Source organism: Corapipo altera, unplaced genomic scaffold (genome assembly GCF_003945725.1).
Source record: "Corapipo altera isolate COAL_440 unplaced genomic scaffold, ASM394572v1 48b, whole genome shotgun sequence".
NCBI lineage: Eukaryota > Metazoa > Chordata > Aves > Passeriformes > Pipridae > Corapipo > Corapipo altera.
In genome coordinates, this window is record NW_020884884.1 from 13,226,396 (window position 1) to 13,242,891 (window position 16,496).

The following is a 16,496-nucleotide window of genomic DNA, read 5'->3' on the forward strand; positions in this document are numbered from 1 at the left end:
GAAACTCTCTCATTGCAGTTTTATTTCAGAGGTAAAAAATAAGGATTCTTCTAATCGATATCTGATGATGGAGATTCATCTAATTGTGGTGACTCTTTAAAACACCCATTTGAAATGAGAGAACAAAGTAATTCAGCTGAGGAAGACAAACTGGAGGCTTGTTTGGAATTGCCAAGCAGAGCAGTGTTCTTAAAACTCTTATGTCATGGACAGAAACTCGTATTTGTTCCTCACTGTTCTCATCTTCATTACTCATGTTCTCCCTTCAAAATTTTTCAAATAAATGGTGTCTGAGCTGAATTCCACTCTCTTTCATGCCATTTTTTGGGGAGGGTGAGATGCTCTAGGTCCAACAGAGACCTGGGCTGAGAAAATGTAACAGGGAAGGAGGAAGGATGGAAGAGATTGGAAAACAGTGAGAGAAAGAGGATCCCTCCTCTGCTGCTGCTTGCTTCAAGAAGATGAATCTGTTTAATCTCTGGTTTCACGACAGCTTTTGAGGCACTCAGGTTTTTTTTCTTTTCATAAAGAACCCATCACACTGACAGACTGGCATTTATGATCTCAGCTGTCTGTGCAAACACGAGAAAGAGCAATATTTAATGAAGCCTGCCATCTCCTCTGAAACTATTTTAAAAGAAGCTTGAGGTGTTAAAATCTCTGTCCCTAAAGAAACTTACACAGTAACAGACAATAACTATGAAACAGGGATTAACTACTGTTTGAGCAATAGCTTGTTGCCAATTTCTACTTGATTTTTTTTCCCCTTCATTATTCCATTCTTAGATGAGGGATTACTTAATTCCCTGGCATGTCGACTATGCATTAGAAATTTCATCTAGAGGAAATTTACAAATCTTTCCTATCACATTTACCAGAATCATCATTTAAAATCACCTCCTCTACTTCAAATGAACCTAAAATTAACATAGTTGCTCTAAAACCCGTTTGCTTGTTGACTATTAAAGAAGAGACAGAAATTCAAGATTAACACCTTATGAGCCAAGTTTGACAACTGTGACCACTTCAGTCCCCCCTGTTGCTGTATAGTGCTGTGGAAAAAGTTATTCTGAAACTCTGGTATTTACATTGAAATGAACATCTCACACAATCATGACTGCATCTCAAAGCTGTGCTCCTCTTCAGAAGTACTCATACTCACAAGAAATTTATTTCTTTTGTGAATTCACCTAAGTTTTTCTTAAAACACTCCAGACAGATGTCTCAAAAAATCTTACATAAACCCTTTGGTAATATCTAACCACACAATCTTTTCTAGTATCATCACAGTGCCCTTAGCATCACCATTTCAACGATTTATTATTTCCCCTCCACAGAGTTTAAAAGCAACTTCACTAAAACTCAATGTCCCTAAACAGTGTGGAATAGAGAGACCACATAGGAATAGTCTCTACAGAACTCACATCCCATCAGTCGCTGCTTTGCCTCAGGAGGCTCTCCATGAAATCACACTGGAGACTATAAATAACCCCCAGAAGTTGCATTACGTAAGTTATTATTTCTCATCCATCACCACAACCATGCAACAGTAGCTGTTTCCAGCTCTAATGAGTAAAAACAACCAATAAAAAACCCACACAACTCTTAGCCTAGCTGTTTGAGATACATAATTGAAAGAATTGCTGCAAGATGTTCCAAATGCAAAACATTACTGATGCGCTTCAAACTCTCACAGAAAAAAATTCACCCTCCTCCTTTAAAATAGAGATTAACAAAAAAAGATTCTGTTATAGACGATAACTTGAAGTGTTGGATTTTATTTAATGAACAATAAAAAATAGAAAAGAAAAAAAAAAGAAAAAGGAGGGACTTCTCATGTATTGCTTTGAGTGTAAGCAGTATTTTTGAGCTCAGTGAATGGCTTCATTTCTCCAAAAGGAGAACTGGCATACATGACACACGTTTCTAGGAAAGAGGAAATATATAGATATATATAGATATATGCATATATGTGAGTGAATGTGTATTAATGCTGGCATATGATTTCAAGAAAGTGGGAAAGTGTGGGAGCATAACCATACATACAGTTTTGGTAACATTCCAGTTGCACATAAGAGAACACTTTTCTACTGCAGGGGAGACCGGACACTGGCACAGGTTGCCCAGGTGGGTTTGTGGAGGCTCCATTCTCGAAGGTACTCCAAACCCAACTGGACATGGACCCCAGCCTGCTCTAGGGGATTCTGCTCTGAGCAAGGAGGTTGGACCAGTCTCCAGAGGTCACTACCACTCTCAGCCTTTCAGTAATTCTGAGATTCATGGACTGGAAAATAAAATTAAAAAATCAGATACTAATTCCTTCCTGTCTTTCACATTTTTAGTTTTCCTCTAAACCTGTATTGTCAGTATTATCATTTGTCAAAAGGGAAGTACACTATACTGCAGTGTTACCTAATGAGGCTACTAACTACCATCTCTAATGAAACAGAAGAGACTAATCTTGTTGATGTTGAAAACTGTATGACAAATAGTGAACTACATAGGCTCCTGTATGCATTTTAGCTAAGTTATAATTAGAAAAAGTGTGAAAATGCCTATTATCTTTTCTTCTCAATAAAATTCATAATTGTTAAATTAAGCAAAAAGCTAATTAGTTTTCATTTCATATTTAGGATCCTATACTACACCTGTTTTATGGTTAAGTTTTTGCATTACTCCCCCCATACTCTCTGATGTCATCATGTCTTTAGTTAATAGAAATATTCATTTATTTCTCAACCATTTTTACTCATATACCAAACTGACTCAAATAAGCACATATTTAAATGTATTCAGCCTCCTGTACTGTACAGTTCCTTTGATGGATTAACTGAGGGCGTATCAATTAGTTAACACTTTTCCTAAGGCAATGGTCACTTCTGTTGCTGCTGACTGAAAGAAGGATTTTGCTTGTTTAAATAACTAGTTGAATGGGGTTCCTTGCCTGACTAACACCGATGGGCAAAAGAGCCCACAACAACAAATGAGCTTGTGAAGAGAGAACAGGTTGGACAGTCCTGCAGAGCACCTGGCCTGCTGTTCATCTCATGCTCCAAGGGTAAACACCTGAAAAACATGTTTAAAAACAGCTCCTGACAGCAAAACCATACACAGACAGTGCTGCTACTGTGTGCAGGGATGAGACTGAATTCCTGTTGTCTTGATTACTGGGGCCAACTGATGCAGGGTAGAAGCCTGATACTATTCTAAGGATGTTAAGGGAAGCTGATTTAGGTTGTTGCTGTAATTTTTTTAATAGCTAACAAACAGCATATCAAGCCCTTTGTATTCAGACTATTACCAAGAATGACCCTTGAAAAGGTCAGAGGAGGAAAAAAGGCCAGAAAAAGAAAAAAGGCCAAAGCAATGGTTTTCAAAAAAATATTTTATGGGTGTCAATTTGAACTTCTTTTCTCATTATGAAATTATGTATTTTAGCAGCACAGGGTTAGGGTTAGGACAGGGACAAAGGCAGATTCTGGTGACAGTTAAAGCTGAAGAACAAATGACATCATAAGTGCCTTGAATAATCAGAATAGGATTATTAAGTGAAGGGATAATGCACACACACAGATAGCTAAATGGAAGAATGGACACAAGAAGGAAGAAAAAAGCCATAACACGGGAATATACAGGATGAAAAGTTATAAAGGCAAATCATAAACATCCTGGCCATTCCACAGCATGTAGTAGTACATGCATATTATATATATATGAATATGTTTGTAGAAATACATACAAATAAGCTCACACTGGTTCTGATAAAATGAAATTCAAAAGCATTCAGCAGTATTATAGTTTTGGTTTTGCTGACTTTACTGAGAGCTCTCTTATGCTTTGTGAAATTCTCTAATATTGGATTAACGAGAATAGATAATGCTATAAATATTGCATATTTGCTAGTCAGCTCCAGAGTGCATAAATAAGCAGTGTTGCTCTGCCTCCAAATCCTAGTGGTATACTCCAGCTATATCCTCATCAATCAGATGGTATACAGTATTTAGGAAGGTAATTCTTCAAACTAATAGCCTAAAACCAGTTCTACATAGAAAATAGTTGTTCTGTTATTTTTCTTTCATACACTGAGTTTTCCGTAGTAGACCCTTCCCTGCATTGGTTTAATGAGGGTTTTCCAAGGCTAAGACAGAGATTCAGAAGAGGAATTGTAAAGAATCCTTGCCTGCTAGCAGTGAAAAAAAATACATATTTTCAATATTTAGCTTTCAAAAAACTGATTTGTCACAGCAAAACCTCAGTGATGCCATTAGCAACAGAAATCTTGCAATGAGAGACCACAGTTCCAAGGACTGTAACTGATTAATGTAAAGGAAAAAAACATAGGAGCTTTTACATTTTGATAAAAATATTACTGAATCCATTGTGAGTAGGTTCTGAAATGTACAGTTAATCTATCTTCAAAGTACACTTGGTTTTGATTCTGTTATTTTAAATAAAGCTTAAAAATCAGCTTATATTTTGTGTTACTTTTTCTAGCAGTTTTTGTGGGGGGAAAACAACAAATCCTGGCATAGAAGACAATTCCTGTACACCTGATTGCTGTTTACACTGGATTTTTTAGTGAGCAGTTCTTAGTATTTGGAAAAGAGGTGTTTGGGAAGCTTCCACATTCACCTGAACCAAAGACTAGGTCTACATAAAGGGAGAGGTAGAACAGACCAATGAAACTGGGAGGATGCAACAGTACATGCACTGTTTTGTATCTTACATCCAGCTCTTTTTCAATGCTCTTTTGCCCCAAGATGTTGGACTCATTAGTTATTCCCTGAAGTTTAGGTCATGCAAAACGACTTGGAACAGGAAAAAGAAGTAACTTGTATGTTCACCCAACGGTCATGCAAACAAGTTCCTCACTTTGCAGGAAGATACACTTTTCCCCATGTATGCTCAACAGACTAAAGAATACTTCCAAGAGACTCTAAAATTACCTTCATATAGTTTTAAGGCACTTGTGAAAATTAGAATCTAAATGAAACTACTAAAAACTTGTTCTTAGAAGCTGTCTGATGCTCACTGAAATAACTAGTGAGAATAAAGACCTTTACCAAGAGTCAGATGAAATCTTTGGGGCTCTGCCCTCATATCAAAAAGTACAGCAAGAATAGGATCACGGATTAGCATCCTGCAGACTACATGTATTTTAACATAGTAAAAAAAAATAATTTTAAAAGTAAATATAAGTGGCTATTTGTTTCAAATATATTTCAGGTCAGTTATTTAATGCTGAACTTCTTAAAAAAAATTCTCCAGTGCAATAAAATAACAAATTAAAAATTATAAAAATCTGTGTCTCATTTGCTAAATCATACAGTAAGGAAGCTGCTTGATCTGTATAGACGACATCAGGGTGTTGACTGCTGAGGTAAAATCAATTCAATTCTTCAGCCTGACAGGAGTCAGGTTTTTAAAACTTAATGATCTCAACTATTCTTTGCGACATTCTCCATACTGTCTTGCTATTGGACAAACCTAACCAAAATTAAAGCAAACCCTAAGCTCCCCCCATTCTGTTCCAATAGACTGTAGGTGGGAAAAGCAAGACATGTAACTCTAATTTTTTTGCCCTTCAAATTAATGGAGATGTGGTTTATTTAAAGCTATTCCAGCTGTCTGTGGCCATGAAACAAGGAATTCAGGGCTGCTGAATATATGTATATTCTTTAATAGTAACTATTGTCAAAGGTCACTTAACTGATCACTGAGAACCTGACAGTTTTGAAATCACTAAAAAATATTGAAGATAAAGTTGCTTCATTTAAAGCAAAATATACATAAAGGATAAAATATTTACTCTTTCAATGAACTTGAGGACAAATCCTTTGTCATAATTCCCTAAGACTCTAGTAAAAAGATGGTAATATCTGAATTCTATAAGACAATGATCTTGAAAACGTACAATTTTGTATTTGGCAACAATTTCACCAATCAGACTGAAAAATACCTATCAGACCATAGAAAAATGTGGTGAGAAAGTGCTGAGGGCAGCAGCACATATTTTTTCAGGACAGGAGAGCCTCATTTACCTAAGCACAGGTCACTTACCACACTCATGGCCACGGAGAATCCTGCTGCACGGACTGTTCTCCCATTTCTTTGCTTTGCACTGACCATCCCAACTCTCCCACCTGTCCAGAAGTCTCTCTCCTGGCTCTTCTCTTCGAGGCACTAAATGCTGGCCTGTACTTTTAGAGCCTGCTGGCTTCAAGTCTAATCAAGTGCTATGAATATTACTTGAGGTTAGACTAAATACCTTTAATCAGTCAGATCATATTTATTTTCTGCTAGTATCACTGAAAAAATTAGGTTGGAAGGGATTTCAGGGGTCACCTAGTCCAGTATCTTGTTTGATGCAGAGTAAATATCAAGGTTTTATAAACACCTTCCAAAGACTGTCTGTAAGTATCTGTAATTCATTGATACACCATATGAAAGAAGGCTTTCACAGGCACATTACATTTTTTGTCCCTTGGGACACTTCAACTATCTAGCTTTCTCACTTTATGAACAATGCAAAGAAAATGTACACCTGGAAACCAGTAAGTATGAAAGTTAATTTCAAAGAAATATTATGAAAAGTTTCCATTCATTTCAGTTTAGTGTACTTTAACAGAAGTAGATGTAAGTACTCCTGTTCAAATACCATAAGATAGAAAAATAATCTATTTATTTTATCCTGACTGTACTCAATAGACAAAGATAGGAGTCACTGTTTTGACTTGCTGTCATGCTGCTGCACACCTTTTCATTTCCAAATGCTGTATTTTTCCCACTACTCAGAAAAAAAAAATCTTCAGAAGTAAACAGCATGAGTGATTAATGTATGAACTACGAAGATGCCTGCAAACCTTCTCTTTAGATCAAAGCAAGTACAGGATAAATTTCAAGGTATTTTTTTCACCACAGTTTTGGAAAGAGATGATTTAGACATCTAGCAAAGAAATGTGCTAGACTGTAATATATAAAAATCAAGGACTTTTAAAAAAAAATATTACCTATTACTGAGCGTTAACAAGCTTTTATAAACATTCCCAGGAACCGCTGAAGTTTTTAAAATTCAGAAGCAAGGATCACCATAGCTATAGCTGACTTTCAACAAACTTTTTGATATATTGACCCCAAACTCATCACTCTGGATTCTCCAAACACACTGGTTGTAAATCATTTAGTCTAAAATGCACAGGATGGAATCAGTGTAAAAGAAAGTTCAGGTGAACCACACCCACTATTTTTTATGAATGAGAGTGACTTTTTAAAGTTGAAAATGGTGATAGTGAAAATAAATCATACAATTAGAGCAAGTCCTTAATTTTCTTTACAGGTATGACTATTATGATCTTTACCATTATAAGGATTTTAATTTATAATAATCAAAACACTTTGAGAGGGCTCTTAGATAACCAGTAGGAGTGGAAACCAATCTGTCCACCTAGACAGATACAGAAGCACAGAATACATAATACAGCATGTCACAGAAATAGGCAATAAGATGAGGTAGTAAAAATCCATCAACATACATCACCTGATTGTGGTACAGTGTCATCTCCCAGCCTCTATTAGCTCTTGCAGCATCAGTGCAAGTCCCAGACACTTTATCCTGTTTATAATTGCTGATGAGCAGTAATAAGGCCTCCATGCCTCAGCTCCTGTCCGTTCCACTTCAACACTCACCTATTAGGTTGTAACTTTTATTTACAGCCTTGCTTGATGTGCTGTTCTATTAGTACAGCTGGAAACTGAGAGGAATTGGGGGGGGAAGAGTGTCCCTAATGGGCACTATTATTGCTAGGGCTGGGTGATTTATTATGCTGCTTGAAGGCTGTTCTACCATCACTTTCCTGTCGTTGAAAGAGCTCCAAGAAGGTTGGATTTCTAACACAATGCCCTCTAGAAGTCAAACACTAAAGAACACCTTAATAGTCCCCTGGAACACCAATGAAAACATACCTCAAAGTTGGTTTAATGCTATAAAGCCCCCTTCAATAATCTTTTGTGTATTTTTTCTCAGGAGCTTAACACTTCAGAGCAATTAAAAAAACCAAATCTATTTAGTGGTATGAGGTCCTCTTGTCCTTACTCAATACATAGAGATTGATTAAAAAAAAAAAAGATCATATCAGTTTAATGATTTTGTGGTTTTGGCTCTGGCTGAAAATTTGTGTACTTTTATTTCCAGAACCTGACCTTCATGGAACTCCTAAAAGGCTATCCTCTCAATTTTGCAGGTTCAGCCTCAAAGCATTTAGATTCCTGGCACTGCTACAAGCAAGAACATGTCTTAGTATAAGAACATCAATAAACTAGAAACTTCAAAAAGGACCACAGGCCTGCCTAGCCACTTTACCCAAGCAGTGAAAGAATTATTTCCATCTTCTAGACTCAAATTTTAAACCAGAAAACGCATAGAGCAAAGAGACAGATACTCATCTTGTACAATATAAACACTACCACACCAATCTATGACAGATATTCTCATAAAATCTGAGCTATCTACACATATAACCATACAAAGTATTACAGATGCACATTTCTCATGAACTGCTACTGAGAAATAAAGTACTTAAAACCTCACCGACTTTATGGATATAATGTATGAATTGATTGTATCATTACCACATTTTATCTGCCCGTTTCTACCACCTTTTCTATTGCACAATTAAAAATTAACTGAACACGCTCACACAGTTCCATCAATTTTTTTCCATGTTTCTTTAAGCTGCATGAAAATGTTTTAAAATCTGGCTGTTCTGAGTTGTTCAGTAAATCATCATTAAAGTTGTACAGCAGAAAAACAAGAGTAATATGCCACTTGGTACTGCACTTCCACAACATGGGCACCTGATATAAATGGGATCTGGATGCCCTGCAGACTAGAGTAAGCCTCACAGTGTCTGCCATCAATCATCACATTACCTAACCATTAGGAAACAAATCAAAATACATAAGAGGCTATACACTAGGCCACACAGTCCCATTTTTTTCCCTACAAAGTCTTCAGACTGCTGGCTCTCAAAAACCTTTGAGGCATCATCCAAACTAATGATTACAAGGCTTTATTCATTCCTTTCATTATAATCCTTGTCCTGTGGGCACACTGGAATAGAAATACTTTTTACCACAGTGATGATTCTGGAGAACAGGAAGAAAAAACCCACTATTTGGTGTCAGAACACTATTTTTTATCAGAACAGCTCCTACAGCACGCAGGTTGACAAGTGCATTAGGTAAAAACTTTTTTCTGTGAGAGAATTTTTCCTGTGTCTTGGCAGATTTATTGTTTTGATCTTTCTTCAATTGTTACATTCACACTAATAAAATCTGAAAGGTTTGTGTCTTCCTTAATATCCTCCTGATAGGAACTCACAAGTAGGTCAAATTTCTAATTTTCTGTCTCAAATGCTGATTGAGGGAACCTTAGGCAAAAACTATGCTTGAAGGGGGAACAGAATTATACAGATGAAATCCAACACAACATTCTTTCTTCAAAGCTCTTCCAGGCAGAAGAAATGTAGAATACTTACAAATATTGTTTCCATCACTTAAATAGCTTCCTAGGAAGGGACCCTAAGCTGAAGTGAATGTAGTGTAAAAGAATGTGCTGGGTTTGACTGAGATAGAGTCAATTTTCTTCATTGTAGCTAATATGGGGCTATGTTTTGGACTTGTGGTTAAACCATGACAAATGTCTTCTTCATAGTATGTTGCTTATGCCTGAAGATGTCACAGTATTTCTGGGTAATATTTTGTAGTCAACATTTTCTTGTCAATTTCATGAAAACACAGTAATTTATTTTAAAAACAAAAGTTTGCTGAAAATTCATGATCTGAAGAAGAAAACTGTAACTACTGCTAACAGGTTTTTATTAGTGTAAGGAGCTATAAATAAAATATGTAGATTATTACACAAATAATGTAAAAAACATCGGAAATGGAGGTAATATAAAACCATTAGGTTTAGTTGAGTGAAGATGATAGCTATGGTATCAAATTAAGGTCATCTCATTGCCTTCTTGCAAAACACACTAAATGAATAACATAGAAAACCATAACATATAGAGACCAAACATTAGCACAAACCGAAAATAAGAGAATTACAGAGCAAAGTTAGCCAAACATTTAATGGATATTTTTCAACATGTCTCAGCTTCATCTGCCTTAGTCTAAGGAGCTTTTACTGTTGCCATTTGACACTCCAAACAGAGAACTTACATGCCTTTTTGTTAATTACAAGCATATTTTAAAAAAATATTCTTACAGTACACTCAGTTTACTGTATCTATAGCACCATAGCAAGCTTTTAAATTACCCTGCAATGAAAACCAGAGTGAAACATTACAAAAGCTAATATGTAAACAAAATACAGTTTAGTAATACCATAAGCAAAGCAGGTTAGTTTGCAAGGGATAAAGTGGCAAACATTCCATCTTGTTTAGGTACATCTCCATGTCTATATAGAAAAGAAAATCCAGTCTTCCTGTTCTGCAGAAGTATCTTTCAGTGTCAAACTTCCAAGAGTTCTTTGGCAAACAATACTCACAGCATTGTCACAGATTATCATGTATCACTTCAGAAGTCTGCACCTGCAGCAAGTGCAAGGTAAGGCAGCTTCTCTGTAACCTTCCTTCACTGCAGAACAAGCCAACTTACATATTTGCTACAAGCTAACAATATACATCTATGGAATAACTAGAGTTCAGCTTAACAACAGTAACTGGAAATACTTTTTGGAAGAATGACTTCAGAGGAAATTTACCTTGAACTCCTTAAAGAATAAGGGCCCTTAATCAAACAGGAATAGCCTTCCTTTCTGTACACTCAATATGGCTCAACTGGTACATAAATGAAAATACAGGCAAAAACTATTTTGGAAAAACAGACTGCTAGAATGTTACCACTACCTACACCCCCACCACTCCACAGGAGTTTATAGCTTCCTAAAGTGGTATTGGTGGAAAGGATCATATGACTTCTCCTTAATCCACACAAAACCAAAGCCTGAAAAAGACCTGAGCCAACGCAGGTAACTTGGCTGCCTGCCTGAATGAGTGCTCACATGATTCTTCATGACAGATCTCATGCAGAAGCCGTGACTTCAGCTTGGCAATGCCCTAACTTCTCACTACTAATACTAGCACTGTGAGAGATTATCTGTCTATATCCTGCATGTAGAAATAAAGGCACCAAAATGACCCAAAGTAGGTAAAATTTAGTCTCAATGCAAACATCAGCTGTCTATACTGTATCTTCAATCAGGGAAAGTAAATATACTCCAAACAGTTTTCTACTCAATACTTAGCATTTCAAGGGGAGGATTTGCAGAACACTATCACAATCATTAGATGTAAATCAAACCAATTACTCGTGCATATCTTGTTTTCACAAAGATTAACTGAAAGAAGAATGTATTTATGAAATTATGTTTAACATAATTCCATAATTAGTTCTCAGATGAACTATCTGCCATAGTAATCCTTAGATATATATGTTTCTGTCAGCAAAGCAACAATACTTATTTTCATTTGGCATTCGCCAGATATGGTTACTACCCTTTACTATTAAACTAAAACCACACAGCTAAATATCATGCAAAACCTAATTCCTTGATCCCCACAAAACACATACCTGAGTCGCAAGATCTTTTGGTTGGTGTGGTTAACGAGGCATGAGCTGTACCTGTGCATGGCCCACCTGGAAACAGAGAATCATATGTCTCAAAATATCACCTATATTTAGCATTTAAAAACACATCGTGATTATACTGAGCAACATAAAACATTGAGGAGCATTTGTCTTTGGAAAGCACATATGGAAGTATTCAACTACTCAATATTTCTTTCCCAGACAAATCTGAATATGTCTTGCACTGAAAGAAAGATAGATGAAAAGCTGGGACAAAGTTATACTTTACAAATACTTCAAGAGGTATTTCTAGGAAAATACACACTACAATTGCAATGCTAGAAATGTACCTAACTAACTGAGTAACGAGAGGGACAAAGTGATCACTTCTCTGATGTCAACAGGAACCTTGCAACTGATTCCAGCGAGATAACACCTTCCACTTTTATCTTGTCCTCATTATGTGTTCTAAGTGTGGCACAAGCATATCTTAACAACCTCTTTCCATGTTTTAGGTTTTTCAGCTCTGGACTCTTGCCCACTCGTATTGGCATCTGTTTGGTAGCAAATTGCTTTCTGGCTTTTTCCTTAACATGCATCACTGTTGAGGAGTTCTCCAGAGATCTTGTTAAAATAGCAACCAATTGAGTGTACTCAGTGACTTGCAGTAAATATAAATAAATAAACTCCATGTAGGGAAGCCAAGACAAATTGACAGTAACATTACCAGACGTAATAACACATCATAGCTTTGAAAACTGGATATTATAAATTAGATGATGCTAGAGAGCCTGAAATTGAGTTAGATCTACTAGAGTTTGGCTATCAAAATACCAATAATCAAGTTTGCACTGAACTGTTGGTGATATAGTAGCACTTTGCAGGTAATACAACAGAGCTTAGTATGACAGGATAACCTTAACATAAGTCTTCATGCCCTGAAAAATACTTTTTCCTTTATATTTTTTTCAGTCATGTCATATCTGGAAAGCAGCACTTAAAAAAAAGAAAATAAATTTCTGCAATTGGGAGGAAAATATGTTAGGAAATTACTTTGGCGTATTTGATTTCAACAAAATGCACTTAGGAACAGCATTTTACACTTCCCATTTTCCAGAGAAGGACCCGTATATTTTTGAGTCTTTTGTTCTCCCAAAAAGTCCCTCTGGCAACATGCACTGTTTCACAACTGCAACCGGTAATCTTTTAAAAGGTGGTTGCAAAGGCCAGCAAGCCAGTGCTTGGCCTGCAGGTAAACACTAAGGGCCACTCATAAGGGCCTGGTCTGAGGTTAAGTGAAGTATCAGGACATGGAGAAACTACTGAACATGACATAAGAAATTGCTCTTCGTGACATGCAACAGCATAAGCAGTTGGCAGATGCTACAGACAGTATTGCAAGGCACGGTTAGATTTTGGAGGCTTGTAAGGAGGGAGCTGGTGAGAAATGGCTGAACTCCACAGGTAAGTGGAGGGGAGTGGTAGGGACCTCTCTGCAGGGTCAAGTCTGCATATGACAAGAGCAAAGCTTGTTCGTGCAGTGAGGAGGACTGGGAGTCCTGAGGCAGATGCCTTTCCTACCCAACAATAAAGCATCCTGAATGGATGGCTCAAGCATCTTGGTATCACCAAGGTGGTGCCCTCTTCAGGCCTGATAGCACTGGCAAGCAACAACTGCTTCACAACAACCAGAAATGGTCAAGTAAGCTGAAATAATTTTTTCATAACATAACTTTTTCTAGGCTAGAATATAAAAACAATGAAAATATTATCTTGATCTATGTTAGTAATACTATTATAAAAGGCTCAAAAATGCCTGGTCTAGGGTTTGGTGCATTTGGGAAGAAAATCAGAAGCCTTACCAAGTTTTCTACTGAAACCTTTTGAATATCTAAAAGGTTACAGAGCAGGTCTGTTAAGTCAGTCTCAACTTTCAAAGACCAAGTATTTGGTTTCAATATGGAACTTGTGTAAACAATATATACAACAGAGTATGGAATTTCAATGAACTGACTTTAGATCACAGCTGCCTCTTAAGATGCAGCAGCTCCTCTGTAAATAATTTTAGTTACGTTCTCCCAATTTTCACTGAATAGACAGTGAGAGGCATCATCACTGTGGACTAACAAATAAGACTAATCCTTGTAATTACTGTACAGTAAATATTTACACTAGCTGATACTTTCAGCATCCAGCTAAATGTAAGAACTTCATTTCTCACTCTCTAAAGTACAATAAGTTGGTATGTATTCTGCACTTCCCTGTGTCAGAGTTTTTCTATTATTTATTCTTCCTTCGTTAGGTATTGCTTTCATACAGCTTTGATTTGTATAGCACAGCACCAGAGTTTCAACAAAGAATATCTTGGGATTTGCATGCACATACACTAGTGCCTAATAACCAGCGAAGGCAGCACGTACTTTGCAGCATTTCCTTCTGCTACTCTTTGTTCCACCATTAAAAATGTCATGCATAATTCAGTACTATGGGCTTGACTGTGCAATTCTGTGTGGAAGCCACTATGCTGAATCTTTTGGTATACATAACTGCTAATTCAGGCATCTTTGTACTGTTTGAAACAGGGCAGTATATTTCTCACAGCTTTGATAAAAATTCTGCATGTGAGAAAGGGAAGTCAGATAACAACAGAACACCAGTCCTTCTTGGCTATTCACAAAGGTAGGCTTATAACTTCGCATGATTCAGGATATATATGCATCTTCACTGCCAAAAAAATAAGTTTTTCTAGGGTATTTAACTGTGCTACATTAAACACTTCAGTGCACAGTGAAAGGCCATACATGTCTAGCTTCAAATATAACCCACTGGGTTGTAAGACTTCTCAGCACAAAAAAAAAGATTAAAATGGTAGAGATATCTTTTTACTCTATATCCAATTAACAGATTAAACAACAGCTTCTGCTCCTATTTTTCCCAGTGTATGGTTTTTGACATTTGCAACTCCTCTTTCAAAGAACAGCAGCCATTGCCCAGTGATAATGTAATCCTAAAAGCTGATTAAAAATATAAAAATACTAAAAGCTACTGAAGAAATTAGAAGAATTGTGAGAAGCCTCAGGTCTGCAAATTCAAATACAGAATTAATAAAGGATAAAACAGGATCTTTTAACTTGAACCTTATCATTTATTAATACAAAAGGTCTTATTAATGTAGTGGCTATGTTTTGGGCTTATGATATCCACAGCTTTCTGTAACTTCATGTTCAATTGTACTCAAAATATATCAATTTGGAAAAACAGGTTCAAATCCAATTTCTCTAGCTAGCTAGCTGTCCAAAAATTTTTATATATTGCTTGTATTTCTGTAGAGACATTAGTATTGCTATTATTTACTATTACAAATTACTACAACCTCTATATGTTTAAATTTTTAGACTGCTCTTCTGCATTGTGCACCTCTCTTCCTGAACAACATTAACAATTGCCAAGTAGCATCTGTCCTGAGGACATACCCTGAGTCAGGGTAACTTCTTGTCTCCCCTTCCTACGGCCTTTGTAAAGTGAAGTGACTCCACTCAGCTAGAACTTCCCACGCAGGAAAAAAGTTAAATAGCAGGGCAGCCCCCCTTTTCTTGCTGTTTGAAGAAGAGCCCAGAGTACACACATCAAGTGGATTTGAACAGCACTTGGAAGCACTTACTAAGCAGAGAAAGAAATGTAGAACGTAGTGAAACCAAGTTTGTACAAGAGTACAAAGTCTAAATTACAGCAATACATTGAAACAATTTCAGATACCACAAAAACTGCAAGCCAGATAATGAACAAACATGGAAAAAATAAGTGAAGGAGCCTGAAGCCCAGTAACACTTGATCCCAGGAACGTAAGGATACATGAATTCCACTCTGAGCTTTTGGTATTGTGATGGTTCCTTCCTAGGTAAAGTACACTGACCCCTTGCATGCAATGGGCTGGAGGAGGGTAATAAGTCAGAGCTGAATTTCCTTGGACAGCAGTGTTTTAGCCAGGAAAGGAAAAAGGTCATGGCTATTTGCAATACAGGAAAGAATCCATCTTGGGAAACCTGTCCAAACCAGTAATCTAGTTGTGTATTTCATGAATTGGTAGAGACATAATCTAATTAATCCACACAATTGAGTTTGAAGATAGTCATTGATTACAAACACCAATACATAAACAAGAAGGAACATAAATCTCTAAATTCAGTCTGCACAGACAGAACACGCTATCTTTAAGGAAAAAAGGCAAAAGAACTTTATAATACTTAAGAATTGCTTATTTGCTGCAGAATGAGTAAGCTGCATGATAATTTCAATGATGTCATTACTAAACAGATAAGAAAGAGTATTATATTACATAAAAATATATATTTTTTAAAATCTGGTTTTACAAACCTGCCTTTATGTACTTTTGGGGACTTTTATCTACATGCAGCTTTTGAAGGAAATGAAACCTGGACTGCTTTGTTGCTGAATAGATGGTAAATTAAACAACTATAATGAAGTACAGGGAGATAGGATTCAGATTCCACCTTCTTCCCTGCTCTTGTCTCAACCCTGTTACCTGCTTTTTTTCTCAGTCTCCTCTCTTGTAAACAGACATTATATTTTCCTACTTTATAGGTGTAAGTTGAAGTGTAAAAATGTGCTTTTGAAACGAGCAGTTAAATTACATTTTTATAAATAATTTTTATGTAACCTCAATAGCTGTGCAGCTCTAACCCACATTTTTCTTATGTGACTGTGTTTCTGCTTCATATTCCATGGGGTCCTTTCACTTTAATAAATGAGACCCTAGGACACACTGTCTACTCTGCAGTGTGAAGCGACTATAAATCAGAAGGAACAATTAACAGTGGTACTATTCCACTAGTCTTCATTAT

The 16,496-nt window shown here is 36.5% G+C and overlaps 1 protein-coding gene across 2 annotated transcripts in view; it reads right to left on the minus strand.

Moving 5' to 3' along the window:
• ZFAND3 (zinc finger AN1-type containing 3) overlaps positions 1 to 16,496 on the minus strand; it is a 136,758-nt gene that overhangs the window by 27,544 nt on the left and 92,718 nt on the right. For both annotated transcript variants that reach the window (XM_027641725.1, XM_027641726.1), the window contains exon 5: positions 11,638 to 11,703. In XM_027641725.1, the coding sequence (XP_027497526.1) occupies positions 11,638 to 11,703 (66 nt within the window). The remainder of the gene's footprint in view (positions 1 to 11,637; positions 11,704 to 16,496) is intronic.